General features: G+C 27.8%; 1 protein-coding gene across 1 annotated transcript in view; it reads left to right on the forward strand.

The window, feature by feature from the left end:
• The window catches only part of LOC111683918 (semaphorin-1A), a 219,385-nt gene that overhangs the window by 31,982 nt on the left and 163,005 nt on the right, over positions 1-24,398 (forward strand). Inside the window, exon 2 of the mRNA XM_046945190.1 lies at positions 6,418-6,526. Coding sequence (XP_046801146.1) covers positions 6,500-6,526 — 27 coding nt within the window. The 5' untranslated portion in view covers positions 6,418-6,499. The remainder of the gene's footprint in view (positions 1-6,417; positions 6,527-24,398) is intronic.

The raw sequence follows: 24,398 nt of genomic DNA on the forward strand, positions 1-24,398 counted from the left end.
AGATAGATAGATAGATAGATAGATAGATAGATAGATAGATAGATAGATAGATAGATAGATAGATAGATAGATAGATAGATAGATAGATAGATAGATAGATATGTAGAAGATAGTTGGTTAGTTAGTAAGTTACTAAGTTACTGAGTTAGTTAGTTAGTTAGTTAGTTAGTTAGTTAGTTAGTTAGTTAGTTAGTTAGTTAGTTAGTCAGTTAGTCAGTTAGTCAGTTAGTCAGTTAGTCAGTTAGTCAGTTAGTTAGTTAGTTTGTTAGTTAGTTAGTTAGTTAGTTAGTTAGTTAGTTCGTTAGTTTGTTTGTTAGTTTGTTTAGTATATATAATCATCGAAATATTATACTAAACGGATTATAGTTAACAAAGCTAAAAACTAGATAGATGTTTAGTTTGTTCAACGTCTTTTGTTATTTAGGCTGCGATATACCACACAGTGTAAGGAAACTCTCAAACATATATATGCATATTAACTATATGTGTGTATATAACAAGGATGTTAACAACATGTTATTTAACAAACTGCGGTTAAACAACACATAAACAACTTAAAAGGACAATAAGCATTAAAATAATAATAATCATCATCCTCATTATGATCAAAAACATTATCATTGTAATATTATTTAATACATAACAATAACAATGTGTAAGTTACTGATAGTGCGATGATGATGATGATGATGATGATGATCATTATCCTTGAGATCTTGTTTAACACCATGACAATAGCACTGGCTGAGTGCTGAAGATGATGGTAGTAGTAAATTCATACTTAATAGAAAATATTTAACATACACATGTATATTTATTTATACACCCATGTTTGTATACGCTGACAAATAAAATGCCTCATCACTTGTGTAATTTTATGTGTACAGCTATATTTATGTTCCCTATTTCCATAAGCTCCCTCCCCTTCCTCTTTCTAGCACCCAGTATTTTAGAATTTTCTTATGTGTATGTGTGTTTTATAATAGGGTCATATATGTATGTATTCTTAGTATGAATACTAAGAAATTGCCGTTAATTTATGTAAAATATATGTTTTTGCATGTGTGTATGCATAGTGTTTGTGTTGGTGTTAGCTTTATTTAACAGCTAAATACTTTGCTAAATGTTTCGTTTCATTCCTCTGCTCTATTGTAGTTTTTTTTTACAAGCGACTGATTTGTAGCAAAACTCCTAGAAGCATATTATAACTTAACCGTTATAAAGAAAGATGAACACAAGAGACATACATACAAACATACATTCTAGTTAAACATTTTATCGCCTTCGTTAATTTTAAAGCCACAATAACATTTAAGCCATTGGGGATTTGTATAGAGGGGAATTGATAGTATTCTTTTTAATTCATGGTTGACATACAAAATTTAATAGTTCTGCCAAATGAATATTATTAAATTTAGTTCTAGGATTGGGATTGTGATATATATTTAAGTAAAAATACGTGCTTAAGATTTCAATAACATTAAATTAATAGAATTTAATTCGTCCTAATAAATTATGCTTATCATTGGTAGGTGAAAGTTGTTTAATAAAAAAATTCTTAGTAATTGAATCAAGTTCTCTTTAGAAACATTTTCAATAACAGAAAAGAGCTTTGTATAGAAAATTTCTTAGTAAATGAGACAAGTATTTCTTTGCAAAAATCGTTCGCTAAATGATTTCTTTTGATTTCTAGAAATAATCAAGTCAACAATGACATTTCTAAATGTGTCTAAATATAAAATTTTTTAACTTCCTTTATAGCAAATGTGGTCCTAAGAACTTTAGTTTATATGAAAAAATCCCTAAGTCACTCAACACAACATATTATCACAACATTATCAATCTTATACACTTAAGTTTAAAATACTACTACTAAAACTACTTCTTCTACTAGTGTTGCTAATACTACAACTTATGCTGCAATCTACTATTCCAGTTACCTGCTGCACTATTTTGCTATTCTAACAAAGTTTTATTCAACTTTGTTTTAACCATGCAAATCCAACTGTCACTGGATGCATGAGTATGTGGTTCATCCTAATGGAATCCCCTCGAGAGATGTAAGGTGTGTTAAAGAATAGTTTGTTTAGCGACAATGAAGATAATAGTGGTGTCAGCGTCGGTTTTAGATGAGTTGTATTATACATAGATATATACGATAGAATTTTACAGAAATATACACGTATTTATACTAACACAAATAAAAACAGGTTTTGTGTTCGTTTTTTTTTTTTTTTTTGTAAAACACAACCAAAACCCACTACTCGAAGCTGTTGAAGTTTTTTATTTTTCGTCTGAAAATTGGTACTAACATATAAAAACCAAAAAGATGTTACATCTCACCATTTAAGCTCATAATAAATCTTCAGTTTAAAATTTGTAGAATAGTCCTGTAATAGTACTGAGACAAATTTTTGTCAGTGATTGAGCCATTATTTCTCATTAAAGGCAAGTTCTTCATAAGTAACTGTTCAATAACTTACTCATATTTTCTATAGAAAGTTTCTCAGTAACAGAGTCAAGTTTTCTATAAAAAATTCTTGAGTAACTTGCATAATATATAAAAGAAGTTTTCTATAAAAATTCGGTTTTTTTTTCTATAGAAATTTTCTCAGTAAATTTTCAGTAACTGAGACTAGTTTTCTATAGAAAATTTCTCTGTAACTGAAACTAGTTTTATATACAAAATTTCTCTGTAACTGAAAATAGTTTTCTATAGAAAATTTCTCAGTAACTGACACTAGTTTTCTATACAAAATTTCTCTGTAACTGAAAATAGTTTTCTATAGAAAATTTCTCGGTAACGGAGAATAGTTTTCTATAGAAAATTTCTCAGTAATTGAGACTACTTTTCTATAGAAAATTTCTCAGTAACTGAAACTAGTTTTCTATAGAAAATTTCTCAGTAACTGAAACTAGTTTTCTATAGAAAATTTCTCAGTAACTGAGACTAGTTTTCTATAGAAAATTTCTCAGTAACTGAGACTAGTTTTCTATAGAAAATTTCTCAGTAACTGAGACTAGTTTTCTATAGAAAATTTCTCAGTAACTGAGACTAGTTTTCTATAGAAAATTTCTCAGTAACTGAGACTACTTTTCTATAGAAAATTTCTCGGTAACTGAGAATAGTTTTCTATAGAAAATTTCTCAGTAATTGAGACTAGTTTTCTATAGAAAATTTCTCAGTAACTGAGACTAGTTTTCTATAGAAAATTTCTCAGTAACTGAGACTAGTTTTCTATAGAAAATTTCTCAGTAACTGAGACTAGTTTTCAACTGAGACTACTTTTCTATAGAAAATTTCTCAGTAACTGAGACTACTTTTCTATAGAAAATTTCTCAGTAACTGAGACTACTTTTCTATAGAAAATTTCTCAGTAACTGAGACTAGTTTTCTATAGAAAGTTCCTCAGCAACTGAGGAAAGTAACTCTCAATAAATGAGACTAGTTTTCTACAGAAAATTTCTCAGTAAATGAGACAAGTTTTCTACATAAAATATCCCAGTAACTAAGGCTAGTTTTCTATAGTAAATATCTAAGATTATTTTTCTATAGAAAATTTCTTAGTAACTAGTTTTTATAAGAAATTTCTTAATTTTTTTTTTTAAATTTAACTCCTTTATTTTTTGCTACCACACTGTAATCGTGGCTAAAAATTTACATTTATATGAATTTTTGTTAAATGTAAACATTGTTACCAGTCATGTATTTGTTATTTTGTCTACATGTGTGTAAATATGTTTGTATGTTTAGGTATTTTTAGGATGTATGTTTCATTTTTTCATTTTTTTGGCAGAAAACAAACAATCATACTAATTTCATATTGTTAAAATTTTTGGTGTTGTTATTGTTGTTGCTGTTACTGTTTTTAAAGAATTTTTCTAACTACATACATGTGTATTTTTTCAGCCATTTTGTTTTGGATTGCCAGTTTTGGTTTTTTGTGTTTTTGTTGGTCTACACAATAATTTCTTTGACGCGTTTAGACAAACCACTACTACCACATAAGTACAGATGTGTGTGCGTGAGCACACTAACACTATCACAATTATAACTAACATCCCAACAAATTTGTAAGGTGTCCTTGTATCCTTTTATATATTTATATATTTTTTATTCATATGATATTTTTAATTTGAAACATCTACTTCTAACTGCAGGGTTTATTTACTATGTATTGTAGATGTTTATGTGTTTACATGTACGCAATTTTAATTAGCGTTTCTGAAATGTGGTAATAGAACTGGTCCACACATAGAAATACACAACTACAGATAACATTTCTGTAACGTATGCTGTGTCATTCATTCTTTTAAAGATTTTTTCTGTCTACATCAAATTTAGGGCTAAAAACTTTGGACTTTTTTTCTTCTAATTTTGGTAGTTACATGTTTGCAAAAGGTTTTACAAGCTCATGGAAATTAAATTAAAGATTTCCTAAAAAAAATTAAAATTTTAGTTTTTCACAAGAAAATTTCTTAGTAATTATGAAAATAATCCTTTAGAAAGAGACACATCTTTTATATGGGAAGTTTACCCTTAACTTCCATTCCATTTGAAGTTTTTTTAGTATCTGAGACACTTTTCCTACAGAAAATTGTTCGGAATTTGAGACTCTATTTCTATACAATATTTTTCAGAATATGAAACAGTTTTTATATAGAAAATGTCTCAGTAGCTGAGCCACTATTTCTATAGAAATATCTCGGTATGTGAGACACTTTTTCTATAGAAAATGTCTAAATATCTGTTACACTGTTTTCTTATAAAATGTCCCAGTATCTGAGACAGATACCTTTTCTATAGAAAATTTTTCAATATCTCAGAAACCTTTTCCATAGAAAATGTCATTTCTTTAGAAAATTTCTTAGAATTTGAGACTTCTTTTCTATAGAAAATATATCCTAATCAGAGACACTTTTTCGATAGAAAATTTCTCATAATCAAAGACACTTATTCCATTGAAAAATTTTACGGAAAGTACTCAGTATCTGAGACACGTTTTCTATAGAAAATGTCTCAGTATTGCAAGACTTTTTCTAAGAGAACTTTCTTAGCATCTGACGCACTTATTCCGCACAAAATGTCTTAGCACCAGAGGCACTTTTTCCATAGAAAATATCTCAGTATCTGAAGCACTTTTTCTATAGAAAATGTCTCAATATCTATTATATATATCTCAATAATTTTTCCTGTAGAAATTGTTTCAGTATCGAGAAAATTTGTAACACTTTTTCTATAGAAAATCTATCAGCATAAGAGATACTTTTCATATATACATAGAAATCATTATATGAGACACTCTTTCTTTAGAGAATGTCTCAGAATCTGGGTAATTTTTTTCTATAGAAAGTCTATCAGTATCTAATACACTTTTCTATAGAAAATGTGTCAGTAACTGATACTAATTTTCTATACAAAGTTACTTAGTAACTATGTGAGATACATTTTCTATAGAAAGCTCTTCTGTATAAAAAAATAAATTTTATACTTTTTCTGTAAGATATAAGAGACTTTTTCTATAGAAAGTTGCTCAGTATATGGTTAATTTTTTCTATTGAAATTCTTCATTATATGAAGTTTTTTTTGCAGAAAGAGACAGTTTTAAGAAATTGCTGAGAATCTGAGACTCGTTTTCTGCAGTAGACTAAGGATTTTGTTCTAATATGAAATATATTTTGCTTTATAAAATATTTTTCCCTATATAACAAATTACGTAAAACTTTTTATACCCTACACCACTATAGTGGGGAGAAGTATACCGATCGATTCTGAATCATTTTTTGAATCGATTAAGACATGTCCGTCCGTCCATCCGTCCGTCTGTCCGGCTGGCTGTCATGTAAACCATACCTCCCGATTTGGGCTTTTGATGCCATTATTACGTCAAATATACTTTTATCTCTCTAAAAATTGGCACAAATAAGTTTTATATAAGTATTAATGAAACTGCAGATTTTCTTAATAATCGACCCTTATTTGTCCCAAGCCCCCATACAAACCCCCCTTGTAACCATTTGTATTGCAGTAAATCACAACAAAACTGACTGTTATTATAAAATATATCCTTTTCCCAAATTTACCGAGGATCTGCCCATGTTTGACCTATACTCCTATATAAAGCCTGATTTAGAAAATTTTTGCTTAAATACTTTGGAATTAAGGTAAAATTTAACAAAAAAAGTTTCTTTATGAAAAATAAAAAAATTAAAAATATACTCATGGTGTAGGGTATTATATGGTCAGTCATGTCCGACTATACTTTCCTACTTGTTTATTTTTATGATAAGAAACATTTTGTTCTTTAAGATATGGTTTTCAATTGGCAAATTCAGTTCTTAGTTAAAGTTATTATATAAGTTTGCTTTGCTATTTTATTGTTATTCATATAAATATATTTATTTTTTTCTTTACAGAAATATAGTCTTCAATTTAAGCATACATGATCTACAAGAACAACAACGTTTAGTATGGAATTCACCCGAAGACGATCAGAAAATGTGTGTTGTCAAGGGTAAAGATGAGGTAAGTTCATGGAAATAACAAATGAAAAGATATTGTTTCAAAAACAACACTTCTTAACAAACCATTTACTGACAATTACTAATTATACAACAACAAGTCAACAACTATAAATAACAAGTGTTTAAACATTAGATTAATAGAAAGAAATAAAGTTTAATTATACAATTAAACAAATTATTTAAATAGTTAAAACACACACGCATACTTTGTAAGTTAAAAGGCGGAAAAAATTTTTACATTTTATTCTCATTTCAAAATGAGAAAAAAAATATATTATAATCTGCTAAATGTAGTAATGTTAAGAAATTCTATTACTGCAATTTACATTATGCATTATATTTTTCTAAATAAAATAAAAATAAACACAACAAAAAAAAATAGTAGAAATTATAATTCAAACATGCTCACTTGAGTATTAAGTTTACAATTTTCCACATACACGCACAAACCTACACACAGACACACTCACTCATTTACCTAAAAATATATATGTGTGTAAAATAAAAATAAGAAAAATATTCTAACAAATTCATTTGCACCTACATAAACTGTGTGAATAATTATAACAAATACATACATACATATGTATAAGTATAAAAGCAGAAAAACAACAAAACTTAGCTAAGATAGAAATAGTATTATAAGCAGTACACAAATATATAACATACCTTACTATGTTGACTGTATAAAAAGCTGAGGAATCAGCTTAACTTTTAAGTGTACTTGAGCATGCAAGTGGATTTATTTTTATTTTTTATTATACTCATAACAAACGGAAACGGAAGTTAAAAATGCAGAGACCAATCTACTATTATTTACACACATACTATTCACATACTTACTATGAAACGTACCCATGTACTCATTTAGCAAAAAAGGACATATTCTTGCTCATACTTATACATACAAGAGAAATGAACACGCACACACATGTTTAAACAATTACATAACAATAATATTTACAATGCTCATATAGTCATTTATTAAAACACAATTTCGAGCTTAAATTGTGCACAGTGGGTCGAGGTATTTAAATTCATTTCTGTTATAGCAATTGTATCATCTTCAGGATAATTAGACTCAATTATTACCAAGAAATAATAAAGAAATTTCTACAATTTATTGAAGTTTCGATTGGAAACTGCTCTCAGTTACAGAGAAATTTTCTACATAAAACTAGTCTCTGTTTCTGAGAAATTTTCTATAGAAAACTAGTCTTAGTTACTGAGAAATTTTCTATAGAAAACTAGTTAAGTTACTGAGAAATTTTCTATAGAAAACTAGTCTCAGTTATTGAGAAATTTTCTGTAGAAAACTAGTCTCAGTTACTGGGAAATTTTCTATAGAAAACTAGTCTCAGTTACTGAGAAATTTTCTATAGAAAACTAGTCTCAGTTACTGAGAAATTTTCTATAGAAAACTAGTCTCAGTTACTGAGAAATTTTCTATAGAAAACTAGTCTCAGTTACTGAGAAATTTTCTATAGAAAACTAGTCTCAGTTACTGAGAAATTTTCTATAGAAAACTAGTCTCAGTTACTGAGAAATTTTCTATAGAAAACTAGTCTCAGTTACTGAGAAATTTTCTATAGAAAACTAGTCTCAGTTACTGAGAAATTTTCTATAGAAAACTAGTCTCAGTTACTGAGAAATTTTCTATAGAAAACTAGTCGCAGTTACTGAGAAATTTTCTATAGAAAACTAGCCCCAGTTACTGAGAAAATTTCTATAGAAAACTTGTCTCATTTACTGAAATATTTTCTACAGAAAATTAGTCTGAATTACTGAGAAATTTTCTAAAGAAGAGTAGTCTCAGTTAGTGCGAAATTTTCTACAGAAAACTAGTCTGAGTTACTAAGAAATAGTTTCAGTTTCTGAGAATTTTTTTATACAATACTTGTGTCAATTATTGGGAAATTGTCCATAGAAAACTAATCTTAGTTACTGAGAAATTTTCTGTAGAAAACTAGTCTCAGTTACTGAGAAATTTTCTGTAGAAAACTAGGCATAATTACTGATAAACTTTCAATAGAAAACTAAAAATTTTCTTTACAAAAATTTGTGTCGGTTTCTATGGAAAACTAGTCTCAGTTACTGGAAAATTTTCTCTAGAAAACAAGATTCAGTTATTGAGAAATTTTCTATAGAAAACTGAGAAATTTTCTTTAGAAAACTAGCCCCAATTACTGATAAATTTTCTATAGAAAACTTGTATCAATTACTGAGAAATTTTCTATAGAAAACTTGTCTCAGTTAGTGAGAAATTTGCTATAGAAAACTAATTCAATTATTGAGAAATTTTCTATAGAAAACTAGATCAATTATTGATAAATTTTCTATGGAAGTCTACTCTCAGTTAATGAGAAATTTTCTATAGAAAACTAGTCTCAGTTACTGAGAAATTTTCTATAGAAAAATAGTCTTAGTTACTGGAAAATTTTCTATATAAATATAGTCTTAGTTACTGGGAAATTTTATATAGAAAATAAGTCTCAGTTACTGGGAAATTTTCTATAGAAGTCTCAGTCTCTATAGTCTCAGTTATTGAAAAAATTTCTATTCAGTTTGCTGGGAAAACTAGTCTCCGCCACAGAGAACTTTTCTTTAGAAAACTAGTCGCAATTGCTGAGAAATTTTCTACAGAAAACTTGTCTCAGTTAATAAGTAATTTCTATAGAAAATTCGTCAATTATTAAGAAATTTTCTATATGAACATTTTCTTCATTATAGAGAAATTTTCTATACAAAACTTTTTTTTTAGTTATTGAAAAATTTTCTTTAGAAAAATTCTCTAATTACTAAGAAAATTTCTGTATAAAAAAACTATTAGTTACTGAGAGATTTTAATTAGAAAACTCTCTCTTTTCTTGATTAGTATTTATAGAAAAAATCTCTCAATTAAAGAAACTTTTCTTATACAAAACAGTCCGAGTTGCTGAAAATTATTCAAAATAAATATTTCTTAAGGAATATTTTAAAAATGATTTAAAGGGTAAAGTCGTTAAGTTTTAGAAGATTTTTCTTAACTACTGAACAATTTGGATTATTTTCCTATTTTTACAATCTAAGATGGTTTTTCCATTTTGGTTTATTTAAGGCTATAAAGTTACTATTTTCTTTATGGAGAGAGGAAATGAAAGTCAACAGCAAGCAAGCGGTAATAGTAGAAGTACTAGTAGTAGTAACTGCTATAGCAGCGTTGTAGTAATATGAGTATTAAATAATGAAAACAACCTTGATTTAAATTCATCATAATAAATTTTCTTTTTTTTTTTCTTTTTGGCATTCTTCACTACTACTTCAGTAGTTTTTATTAAAACTTTACTGTGCCTCCTCTTTCCTCATGCCACCTTCTATAGTAGTGTCTTCCTTGTTCATTGTTCTATTTGCTTTCAAAAAGCCACTTGAAATTTTAAGATTATTTTGTTGTGTGTTGTATGTTGTATAAATGCTGCAGAGAGTATGTTTTGTTCGTTGTGTTTAGTTTTTTTTTTTTTTTTTTTTGCTAAAAATGTAGGCCAAGGAGCTTGTAAAAATCATAATAAAATGTGGGTTTAGTTTTAGTTTAATTCATTGAATTAATTTCTTTTCAGATTTTCTCTTTTTAACTTATTCTAGATTTTCTATAATTTAAATAGTTTGTCAAAGTTTGGTGACAAAACAGCGCAAAGAAAAAGAGAACAAAAAAAAACCTAGAAAAGTATAAATTAAGTTTTGAACCACAAGTATATAGAATGACTTTTGAATGCAAAATGGAAAAGAAAATATTTAAATAAACAAAAAAAATTCATAAGAAAATAAATAACTTAACATATTTGCCTAAATTATAAGATTGTATAGGAATTTATTTGAATGTATTAAAATTGTTCTTAACATAAGAATTTGTTTAAATTGTTAGATTAATTTAAACGCTTAAAGCTTTGTGTAAAAAGCCACAAACAGTCTTTAGAAAACTTTATAGCCCTTTGCTATCAAAGGCGGCTTTTTAAAAAGACTTTTGTATAAATTCATTTAGTCATATAGTTTATGTTTGAATTTTTATATATTTTATATGTTTAAATAACATTGTATATGTTTGTATGTATATTTACACAAATCCTTTATATTGTTTCATACAAAAGTTTTGTTGTGGTTATAATTTTTAAATTCCACAAACAAATACTCACAGACGTCACATAAACAAAAAAAAAAATAGTCTTCCGTTTGCATTTTTAATAACTCAATAAAGTTTAAATAAATATTTAAGACCCTTCAACCAAAAAAAAAGTATAACCAAAGTTCAATATACACATACATAAGTTAAATAAATGTTTGTATAAATGTATTTTAATACACATATTCAAACGGACAGACAGACAGATATTCGTACAAATATACACATTTCCTCATACATAAATAAACATTTCGAAATGTTTTACACGCAAAAAACTTGTTTAAGTTAAAATTGAACTGAAAAAAAATATTGTTTTTAAAATGAAAAACTTTTTCCTTTATAAAATTTTACACTTACAAATATTTAAATCTGTACTTGTAACTGTAGAAACCCAGCAGTTCAGGGTGACTACATATTAGTATACCTAAGGACAGTTATGTATCTAATGACTTTAAACTAGATTTTGCTCAAATAGTTTATCTCTCTGCATAACACAAACATTAAGTCAAAAGTGTAAAAGTGGATCGTATAACGTAAGCAATAGATTTTCATCTGATCTTTATATAACAGTTTCTTCATAGGTCTTATCAAAAAGCTCAAATCTAGTTTAGATAGCGCTAAAACAGTAGCGACTAACCACCCGCCTATTCACCTGCGCCATAAAAAGTAACACATAGTCTTTTCTATATATAATAAGAAGTAAGTACAAAACTGAGCAAATGTTTAAAATATATTTTCAAGACTCCCCAAACTATTGGGAAATATAAAACACATTTAGCAAACAATAAAAAAAAGTCAGAGATACTAAAGTGTATAATTTAAATGGAAAATCGTAAAAATTTAAAAGACATAAAACAAAATGTCATGTGGCAGTTAAATAAAAACAAGAAGAAGAAACTACAATAAGAACTGACTTTAAAAGGAATGATAAATAAGAAAGAAACAAAAATAAAGGAAAATAATTTCTAAAACCTAAATTCAAATAGGAAGTTAAAAAGGTGTTATACATTATTTGAAATATTTGATTTTATTTCAAGATTAAACATGAAATCGCTATTTAAAGTGATGTAAAAAGTAAGGAGGGGAGGAGGTTGGATAACAGAAATTTAAATAAAACTGTTGTCCTAGTTTGTGAAATGTAATGGTACTTGGTAAAACTATGATTACTGTTTGAAAGTAAGTAATTTTGTTTTTCGTGACATCTAGTACGGGCGACATTAAACAATGTACATGACAGGAAATAACTTCTAGTAGGGCATACTTTTTTAGAATTTCTGTTAAATATTTATAAAGAAAGGTAGAGATAGATAGATAGATAGATAGATAGATAGATAGATAGATAGATAGATAGATAGATAGATAGATAGATAGATAGATAGATAGATAGATAGATAGATAGATAGATAGATAGATAGATAGATAGATAGATAGATAGATAGATAGATAGATAGATAGATAGATAGATAGATAGATAGATAGATAGATAGATAGATAGATAGATACTGTAGAACTAGAATCTGTTTTTGAAATTTGCCAAAAAAAATAGTGGAATAAAAGTCATTACCTGAAAAAGAAGGAAGAAAGTCATTACTGAATGAGCCATATAATTGGTATAAAAGAGTGAAGTCAGTAGTACTTGTTTCATCCTAATTTCCCTACAAATTCTCCTTCAAAACTTACTTTAATTTCATAATAATCTTAATTTCACGATAAAATTCAATTTAAATAAATTTTATATAAACTTCAATCCTTCCATAAAAGTTTACTTTGATTGGGCAATGTTTTACCCGAAGCCCCAAATAAATTTTTAAAAACAACCGTATTTCAGTTGTGTTTAGCAAATATCAAAAACACACGATCTCCGTTCTAATACACAGAACACTTTGTTTTTTATACAATATTGATACAAAATACTACAATTTCTATTACATGTGCATGCATATTGCTTTCTGGATACAATTGTGTTAAAAATTTTTTTATTTATTTTCCATAAATTTAAGTTCCAAACCTCAACAACAGCTCTTAAAGACTATATTTAAATTTTTTTTATTCTTCTTACTTTACAACTTACATTCAAGACAAAAACGTTAACAAATATTGTTATTTAAAATGGTTTTGTAAAAAATGACTCTTGAGATACTTAAGACCAAAAACACAAACAAGTTAACAGACGGACATATTTAAAACAACCATAGAAATAACAAAAATTATACAAATTTGCCTGGTTAGTCTAAAGTAAAGTGAAATTGCATTTATCGTACGCCTATTAGCATTTGAGAAATATCTTGATTGTTAGGCTGCTAACGGTTTTTTGCGTTTTGTTTTAAGTTTTTTTTTCTGATTTTTTTCCTCACTATTTGTATGTTTATTATTATGGTTATTATGCAAGGTAGCCTAACAATATGCATTGCTTTTAGTTTATATGCATCAGCCATAAAATATGCAGTGTAAATTGTTGTTATACCTTTATTGCTATACTAACAAAACTCATGCTTAAAGTGTTAGTGAGAGTAAGAGAGAGAAAGAGTGTGTTGCTTTTCAGTCTGTGTATTTTCCAGACTGTTGTACTACTAATTGCGTGACTATGCAAAATATTTCTTTAGCTTAATTGCATTTCTACACATAAACTTTGTTTTTTTCTACATATATAAAATGGTGCTTCTTAATTCCTAGTACGTCTGGTATTAAGTATTTATGGTTCTCTTATCCTTAGCTGTTTATTTTTCTTTGGGTGTCCTTATTTAAAATATCCTCACTGTATTTTTAACTCTGTATTTTTCTAACAAGTCTGTTACTGAGTTTTTGACTTAATTCTAAATATTACTCCTACATTTTTCCAACACCTTACGTTTCGTGTATATTTTCTATCACATTTCCTATTGTTTAACGCTACAGCATTTAACTCTCTTTCTCTCTTCTAATGCCTCATACCTGAGGGTTTTTTGTTAAACATAAAAGAGTAAAATAAACTAACAGCAAACATTAACAATAAGACTTAATTTCTGGTTGTTTTTTTTTTTTGTTCTTTTCTAAAAAGATTTATTTGGGTCAAGAAGTTACCCATTTATAACAATATAGTCTTACTTGTACAATACATAAAATAAAAATAAAAACTCCTTCTAAAACTGTTTAACATGCTTTGGCTACAAACTAAAAACTACAATAAGAACAAAAGAATATTCAGGAAAATAAATGCAGTTAAAAGAAAAATTAGATTTGTGTTAAATATTGTTGGAATAACAAGAGTTAGATTTTTTAAAGTTTTAAACATTATGTTAAGGAGAAAATTTACAGGATTTCTAAACAAAGAATGAAGAGTAAACATTATAGGTTGAAGCTAACTAAAACGAGATTTGAACTATAAATCAGAAAATATTTATCGAAAAGTTAAAATACTAATCAGTATTATATTGTATCTTATGTTACCAAAACCGTTTATTAACTAACAATCCAATTTCGTAAATTTTTGTAAAAATATAAATTTTTTTTGTAAGGAAAACTTAAATTATATAACAATCAACATTTTTTTTATGTTTGCTCTGAAAATTATTCAATGAGAAGAACTTTATGTTGAAGCCTAAAAGCAGACATCAAAAAACCTTTTTACACCAAAGAAAATATTTCAATAAACGGCTAAGTTGCCAGACAGTTACTTTGTTTGATTTTTTTTTTAACAGGAAACAAAAACTTTCTGTATTTTAAAAGTAAAAGCTCAAAAATAAGTTCCTTTTCGAAGAGTAGATGAAAAGTATGCAGACTGAAATATTAATATCAATTTTTTTCTAATTCTGATTTCATTATGAATGAAAATAATTAAATGAAGATAATCAAAACCAAACGAAAAACTAGAAATTAAATGCCGAATACAAATAAGGGAAATTACGGTAAAGTTCAGTTCTAGTTCAATTCTAGTTCAGTTCTAGTTCAGTTCTCGTTCAGTTCTAGTTCAGTTCTAGTTCAGTTCTAGTTCAGTTCTAGTTCAGTTCTAGTTCAGTTCTAGTTCAGTTCTAGTTCAGTTCTAGTTCAGTTCTAGTTCAGTTCTAGTTCAGTTCTAGTTCAGTTCTAGTTCAGTTCTAGTTCAGTTCTAGTTCAGTTCTAGTTCAGTTCTAGTTCAGTTCTAGTTCTATTCTAGTTCATTTTTAGTCCAATTCTAGTTCAGTTCTAGTTTTTAGTTCAGTTCTATGAATGAAAGTTTAGCTTTAGTTTAGTCCTAGTTCAATTTCAGTACAGATATAAACTAAGCTTGAGGTATGTAAGACTCTTATTGTTTCGTGTCAAATGTGTTCATACAAGTTTATTATTTATGTATATTTTTCTAGTTTTGTCATTTTACTATTGCCTAGCAAATATTTATTGAACATGTATAAAATTGTTGTACTAAATTCTAGAGATATTATAAATAAATGTACATATGAGTCAGCTTTGTATACAGATATGCTTGTATAATTGCTTTAATGTATTATACATACATGAGATATAGAGTTTAAACTGTATGCACATACAAAACAATGCAAATGTCAAAAACTAATACACTTATATGTAAATATACATATTAACCTGTACATAAAATCGACATTTGTTTAAATAAATGGATTTTGTAAATTTTATTGCTGTTGTAAGTAAACAAACTTTTATGTTTTGTAATATATACTATACAGATTAACACCTTTTCTTTAATAAGGCATAGAATTATTTGTAATAAGTTCAATCCTGTAGATTTATTTGGAAATAGCCTGGTAATTGATTAAATTTTGAGATGGAATGAAAAAATGTAAAATTGTAAATTTATATTATTTTACTTAGATCATTTTTAATCATGATTTAAATAATGTTTATTTATGTATATTGTTATTGTTCTTCTAAGTGTGTTTTTAATAACTGTATTGTATTTGTGAAAATTTATTGTTTCATGCTTTCTTTACTGTAAAATTTTATATGTATACCAACTTCCGTTTCCGTTCCCAATAGGCTTGAATATTTAATGAAATCATTGTTTGATATTTTATCTTTTTTTTTATAGAAAATTCACAGAAATTGTTTTTATATATTTTTATGTTTTGTTTTGCAAATTTATTTGCAAATAAATATTATAACAAAAATTGCAATTATGTATTTTAAAAATTTAATTTTAAGAAAATATGTATTTTTTATGTTTTATTATTTTTTTCTTTTTCAATACTTGCACATAAAAAATAAATAAATTTAGGAAATTGTTTATAAATTTTAAATTCAAACATCTTGCCGACAAATGTTATAGGATTAAAGTTTTAGGCAAACTGAGAAAAATATGTATTGATTTAAAATATATTTTGAAAGGGAATATAAATATTGTATTTATTATTTAGTACAATAATACGCCAAAGACAAGTGTAATTTCTGACAAGCATTAGTTTTATTAGAAATATTACAATTTATGTAACAAAATTTTAATTTTTAAGAAAATAGTAATAAAAATATTTTTAATAATATAAAAAATTGTAAGGCAGCAACATATGTATATGTTTTCGTAATTTGTTATTTTATTTACTTTTTTTAATGCCAAAGAAAATTTAACTGCTCTAAAACTCAACATAACCTACTCTACACTTTATTTAACCAAATAACCAACAAAGGAACTATTATAAACTCATAAATTGTTTATCACCATATTTTTAATGTTGGCAATAATAATGTTTACAAAAATACAACAAACTGTTAAAATAATTATTCAACAAAAAAAAAATACAAAACATTTAAAAATTCTAACAAACACACTTCCATCAAACACTAGCATTTATTACAATAAAATTTTGTTGTTTTCTTCCTTTTCCTCTTTGGTTAAAATATTAAACTATTTAAACATAATTTTCCGTTGAGTTTTTGAATTTCCTCAAAACTAAAAACACACACATTATACATATGCTGAAAATCCTTGTACAAATTCAATACATTTTTAAACATAATTTGTTATTCAATATTAACAACCAAATGTGCTCAATATATTAACACCCTAATATTTAGTTGGTTCTATGGCTAAATGTGTTTATACACACATATGTATGTTAAATGTTTGTTTACTAATTTAGTAATTTACATTGATGTATGTAATTTTTTTTATATATTTTTTTTTACTTTTATTGTACAAATACATGACATTAAATATTTTCATAAAATATTCAGTTGTTTGTTGCTGCGTGTTATTGCTAAACTTATTACAAAATGTTGTTCATTATCGTGTTGTTTTTATTACAGTTTGTTGTAATTGCCAAAAACAGACTAACAACTTTTTTTAAGTTTATGTTAATAATTCTAGTTAGTGATTCTTAAGGTGAGAAATAAACTGCTAATGACTCTACCTATATACTTATAATATAAAGAGTTAAAACTGAACTAGAACAGAACAAGAACTGAACTAGAACAGAACTAGAACTGAACTAGAACTGAACTAGAACAGAACTAGAACAGAACTAGAACAGAACTAGAACAGAACTAGAACAGAACTAAAACAGAACTAGAACAGAACTAGAACAGAACTAGAACAGAACTAGAACAGAACTAGAACAGAACTAGAACAGACCTAGAACAGAACTAGAACAGAACTAGAACAGAACTAGAACTGAAGAGAACTAGAGTAGAATCAGAACAAATTAAAATAAAGAATAAAATCTATTGAAGACCGTGTTTATAAGATAATCAGAAGATATAAACTCTATCAGTATATATGTTTTCGTAGTTTTAAACTTATTGCCAATTGGCAAACATTGTCAATTTCATTTCATTTAAAGAAAATTATAACTATAATGCTTATCTGACTAAATGTCTTTCAATCTAAGACAAAAACATTGCTAACAAAAGAAAATTGTTAAACTTATGACCTTTTATTAATTACCATAATATTTTATTGTTATTTGATAATATAATAATACTTATAGCCCTTATAACTCTACACATTAAATGAATACAGATACTTATAAAAAATACTCTACATACAAATTTACACAAATATATATATTTTACAAAAAAAAAAAATGCATAGTTTCATACATATTTATATATCCAACGTATGTACGTATGTATGTATGTTTCTGTGTTTGTGTATTGTATGTATGTCTGTTTAACTGTTTATTGTTGTATACAATTTTTGTTATTTATTTTTACTGCATTAAATAAATCTACCCTGGTCAACATAGACACTGACCACAAACTTTTGCCACTAACTCTGCTTCAACCTATTTATATTTATACTACATACATACTTCATGCACTCTCCATTTACTTACAAATAAAAACTAACAAATATGTTATACTCGCATAGTCATCATCATCATCAGTAGCAGCAGTATTGTCAGAACTGTATGACCAGCTGACCAGCATCATCATCATCCAGAGTCATTGAGTATGAAGAACTAGTGGTTTGGTTTTTATAATATTTTGCTGTTGGGGATTTTGTTGTAATTTTTATATATGTATGTGTATGACCAGCATCATCATCATCCAGAGTCATTGAGTATGAAGAACTAGTTGTTTGGTTTTTATAATATTTTGCTGTTGGGGATTTTGTTGTAATTTTTATATATGTATGTGTATATATGTGCGTGTGTATATTTGTTCTTGTATCTGTTTGCATTTTTTGTTTGATTGTTAATGTTTATAATTTAAAATTATACATAAATTTAAATAATATTAACATATGCAATTTACAATAATTGTATTTACAAAAATATATAAATTGTCTATACACAACCACACAATTACATATACAAACGAATGTAAAACATACAAAGAGAACTTTATAGGGTAAAGGAAAAAGTAATTTCTTTAAAGAGCGACTTAAATTCTTTATATGAAACTAGAAATATTTATTTTCCACTAAATTTCCTTTTGCGGACATCTAAACCAATATATCATTTGAAACCAAGTGCGTATGAGTAACAAATAATTTTTGATGTATTACATATAAAGTATACGTCTGAAAATCATTGAAATTTGTGAATTAAATTGAATGAGATTTCATTTGTATTTTTCCTAACTCCATTAATTCTGCCAGCTTTTCTCTACACTTTTTATGTGTTTGCTACAATATTTACGATATTTTAAAAACCAATTTATTCAAATTACATAAATATTATGGGTTAACGACAAAAAAAATATAACATGACTATAGCAATAGAAAAAAATTTATATTATTTAAACATTAAACTATAGAATGTGCAATAAAATTAATTGAAATCTTTACAATTTACTAGCTAAAATGTTTATAAATAACATTTATATAATAGAGAAAAATAAATAATGTTAATAAACAAAATTGTAGTGTTTCATGTTTATTTATTTAAAATAGATAATTTTTCACACATTTTTGTTTATTAACTTAATGAGAAAATTTTAAAAGTTAAAACTACTCTATTCAGCTGTAAGTTTATGTTACTTTAATTAACTCGGAGTTTAAGCTAATCTTGCCATCATAGAGTTTAGGCTACTCTAGCTAGTTTAGTGTATAAGATAGTCTAACCATCTTCGAGTTAAAGCTACTATTGCCAGCCTAGAGTTTAAGTTACACTAGTCAGCCTAGAGCTAAAGCTATTTTAGTCAGCCTGGTGTTAAAGCTACTTTAGCCAGCCTAGAGTTACTCTAGCCAGTCTAAAATTTAAGCTATTCTAGCCAGCGTAGATTTTAAGATACTCTAGTCAGCCTAGATTTTGAGTTACTCTAGGCAGCCTAGGGTTTAAGCTACTCTAGAAACCCTAGAGTTTAAGCAACTCTAGCCAGCCTACAGTTTAAGCTACTTTAGCCAGCCAGGATTTTAATTTATTCTAACTAGCCTAGAGTTAATTTTACTTTAGCCAGAGTAGAGTTTAAGCTACTCTAGCCAGTCTAGAGCTAAACCTACTCTAGCCAGCCTAGATTTAAAGCTACTCTAGCCATTCTTGATTTAAAGTTTCTTTTGCCAGCCAGCTTGGAGTAAAAGCTACTCCAGCCAATTAAGAGTTAAAGCTACTCTAGCCAGCCAAAAGTTTAAGCTGCTCTAGCCAACCTCGAGTTTAAGCTGCTCTAGCCAACCTAGAGTTAAAGCTAGTCTAGCCAGCCTAGAGTTAAAGCTACTCTAGCCAGCCTAGAGTTTAGGCTACTCTAGCTAGCCTACAGTTAAAGCTACTCTAGACAGCCTAGAGTTTAAGCTACTCTAGACAGCCTAGAATTTAAGCTACTCTAGCCAGCCTAGAGTTCAAACTACTCTAGCCAGCCTAGAGTTTAAGCTACTCTAGCCAGCCTAGAGTTTAAGCTACTCTAGCCAGCCTAGAGTTTAAGATACTCTAGCCAGCCTAGAGTTTAAGCTACTCTAGCCAGCCTAGAGTTTAAGCTACTTTAGCCAGCCTAGAGTTTAAGCTACTCTAGCCAACCAAAAGTTTAAGCTGCTCTAACCAGCCTAGAATTTAAGCTGCTCTAGCCAACCTAGAGTTTAAGCTACTCTAGCCAGCCTAGAGTTAAAACTACCCTAGTTATTCTAGAGTTTAAGCTACCCTAGCCATTCTACAGTTTAAGCTACTCTAGCCAGCTTAGAGCTAAAACTATCCTAGCCATTCTAGAGTTTAAGCTACTCTAGCCAGCCTAGAGTTTAAGCTGCTCTAGCCAGCCTAGAGTTTAAGCTACTCTAGCCAGCCTAGAGTTTAAGCTACTCTAGCCAGCCTAGAGTTTAAGCTACTCTAGCCAGCCTAGAGTTTAAGCTACTCTAGGCAGCCTAGAGTTTAAGCTACTCTAGGCAGCCTAAAGTTTAAGCTACTCTAGCCAGCCTAGAGTTTAAGCTACTCTAGCCAGCCTAGAGTTAAAGCTATTCTAACACAATTCCTTTCTTCTAACTCTTATTTTTTCCTCTAAAATCAAAAATTCTTGTCGAAAAAGCTATAGCTGTGAATGTAGATCTAAACAATTTCATATTTTATTTACAAACAAGTGTCTTTTACTACGCAATTTTAGTGTATAGTTTACTTAAATTGCACATATGTATATGCTGTTAAAAATTTTTACATAAATAATGAAATAAAACTAGTGAAAAATAAAGCTCTAACAAGCCAAACAAGCATTATAAAATAAATGGCCATACTTTTCGTTGTTGCTGTTGTTTTTATACCCTCTTTAAAACAATAATAAACTCTAAGGGTAACAGTGGCAGTAGTAAGTTTATTTAGTTTTTTCGTACTTTTTAGTAGAGGCAATAGTGTTTAGTACAAGTAAAGTAGTTGTACAATATAGAGTAGTTCAAGTGCTACAGCACAAAGTGGAAGTGGCTGGTGTATAATAATAATAACAATTCTTACATATGTACATAGCAATCCTAACCTGAATGAACAGTGCAGTAAGAGCAACACATGTATACACAGCGAGTAACAACTGTAACACACAATGTTTGAAACATACATGTAGACAATATAAATACGTACACAGAAATAGTATCTCTACCCTAGAGAGACGACAAAATGGCTCGAATTTTAACAACTAAAGGAGTTCTAATCTTTTATACAGAATACAAAAAAAACTTGTATTGAAATAAAGGGACGACAATACGTATGAGTAATAAATGATTTTGTTATGAATTAAAAATGAAGTATACGTCACATATGTTGAAATTAAGAATAACATTTAAATAAAAGAAATTCTTAAAATATATAAGATCAGAAGAATTTGTTTTTCATGAGAAAGTATAAAATACATCTATATGAATCTGTAAGGATTATTTTCTAACAAATTAGTTTACGGTTTATTACCTGGAAACCATTTTTAAAAGAAAGAATATTACTAAATTAAGAATTTTTAAGAATTTTTCGAAACAGAAATAGTTTTTATAAAGTTTATGTTAACTTATAGGTTGACTTAACTACATTTGTATATAAATACATATATATAAATTATTAGTAAATATTTTTACTATATCATGTAAGGTTGTGTTTTAATATGTGTAAGTTAGTGATTTTTTTGCCTTTAAAAATCAAGTGGATATTGCTGAGTGAATCTACAATAGCAACAACAAATACAGTTTGAGAATAAATGGAAAAACTGCATACTAGCTAAAGATTTTTGTATTCAAAAGCTTAACGAATGACTTAACAAATGTTTGTTTAAATTTTTTTCTAGATGTTTTTTTTCATTGTTTCTTTAACAAAATAAAAAAATACATTTTTTCTTTTGTTTTCAAACAAATAAAAAAAAATCATCACAATAGAAGTCATGCAGTGTGTAACTGTAACAGGACAAACATATTAGGTTGAAGAAGTAACTCCAGGGAAACGGATTGGATAGTTTTCTAAAATAATAAGCAAGAAAAAATGGGAAAACCTTTATTTTTGACGATTGTTTAATCTTGAATCACTATATAAATATCCCTATGTTTCCTTAGAAATAATTAAGAGAAAATATAAAACTCATCAAGTAGACCACAGTACGTATACGTGCTAAGAAATTCCACTATGAATTAAATATTACATATACGTCTTCAATATTTAGTTTTTAAATAATCTAAATATAATAAAATAAGTTTAGTTAAATTTTGTTGCACACACATTAATTTACTCTAGCCAGCCTAGAGTCTATTTTATCCAGCCTAGAGTTCAATCTGTTCTAGCCTGCCTAGAGTTTATGCTACTCTAGTCAGCCTAGAGTTTAAGCTATTCTAGCCAGCCTAGAGTTTAAGTTACACTAGATAGCGCAGAGTTTAAGCTACACTAGCCAGCCTAGAGTTTAATCTACCCTAGCCAGTCTACTGTTTAAGCTATTCTTGCTAGCCTAGAGTTTAATCTATTCTAGCTAGCCTAGTGTTTAATTTACTCTGGCCAGCCTTGAGTTTAATATAATATAGCCAGCCTTGAGTTTAATATAGTCCAGTCAGCTTTGAGTTTAATATACTCTAGTCAGTCTAGAGTTTAATCCACTCTAGCTAGCCAAGAGTTTTATCTACTCTAGCCAGCCTTAAGTTGAACTACCCTAGCTAGCCTAGAGTTTAATCCACCCTAACTAACCTAGAGTTTAATCTACTCTAGCCAGTCTTGAGTTTAATATACTTTAACCAGCATTGAGTTTAATATACTCTAGCTAGCCTAGAGTTAAATCTACTCTAGCCAGCCTTGAGTTGAAACTACTCTAGGTTAAGTAGACTTTAATTTACTCCAGTCAGTCTAAAGTTTAATCTGCTCTAGCTAGTCTATAGTTTAATCTACACTAGCCGCCTAAAGTTTAATCTATAACAGTAGTTTAACATACTTTAGTTCGCATTACATTAGAAACTACTCCTGTAAAACAAGATCTAAGCTCAATCTATTAGAGTTCAGGTTAGATACTTTTATATGATAGCATGATGTGTCAAACATAAAAAATGTTTCATTAGTTTTATGAGCAATTTTCCATTTAATTAATGGATTAATGGTATACCATCCCTTTAGAGAGAGAGGTCCAACTAGAACAATACGCAGCCATTGTTACGAATATAATCAGACAACTGGAATAAAATAAAAACAATATATATTTTTTTTTTAATATACAAAAAAAGCTGAAAACGTTAACAGGGAACACAAAAAAAAAAAAAAAAACAACGACAACAACATTCATAACATTCTAAAGCATCATGCTGATACATACACCCCCTCATGTATATAAAAGTAAAAAATAAAACAATACAACTGAAAAATACTCATGCATGGAGTATAAGAACTGATTGTATTCAACAAATACCTACACAAGCATACATACCTACACTTTCTCTCTGTCTCTCTCTTGGTATCAAACGAATGATTAACAAACTTACATACACTCATGTTCCTACATAAATTTCATATTTACATACACATAACCGAGCTCGCAAACAAGTTTTAATAAAAAAAATCATATAAAAATGTCTCAAATACAATATGGCCGACATTATATTTGACCTTTTTTCTCCATTCTTTCGCAGAAAAATATTTTGCAAGTTTAACACGATACTAAAATGAAACAACAACAAAAACTGTATATACAATGCAATAAAGTTATACAAAATAAAGTTAAAAAAATATACAAATTACGTGAAAAATGCATAAACAAAAATATTTATGCAGACAGGTTTTTTTTCTGGAACTGTTTTGCATGTTTATTTGTTTTTTATGAATTTTTTTCTTAACAAACTAAACTTAATGAATGAGTGCATTTGAATAGTGCCAAAAATTGTTTTCGAGATGAAAAGGAATTCATTTTAGTTGTTTTTTTATGTGATGGGAAAAAAATAAATTATATCAGAATTGTTGGAAAAAAGTTTGAAATAGGTTTTAGCTGGCAGAGAAGAAAAAGTTTTATGACATTTTTGTGATCAGTCAAACAGTGTCATTATATCTATAAAAAATAATAATATAAAAATAAATTAATTTAGATTGTCTAGATAAAATATTTTTTATAAACAGACTAGAGTTTAAACTACTTTGAGCAGACTATAGTTTTATGCAGTTTAAATAGGCCAAACAAGCATTACCAAATAAATGGCTATACTAACTTTTTATCTACTCTGACTAAAGATTCATTTACTCTGCCTAGACCAGAGTTAAATTCATTCTTCCTAGGTTAAAGTTTGAATTAATCTGCCTAAACCAGAGTTTAATCTACTCTGCCAAGATTAGGGTAGCCAGCCTAGAGTCAAGTCTACTCTAGCCAGCCTAGAGTCAAGTCTACTCTAGCCAGCCTAGAGTCAAGTCTACTCTAGCCAGCCTAGAGTCAAGTCTACTCTAGC

Source organism: Lucilia cuprina, chromosome 2, assembly GCF_022045245.1.
Source record: "Lucilia cuprina isolate Lc7/37 chromosome 2, ASM2204524v1, whole genome shotgun sequence".
Classification (NCBI taxonomy): Eukaryota; Metazoa; Arthropoda; class Insecta; order Diptera; family Calliphoridae; genus Lucilia; species Lucilia cuprina.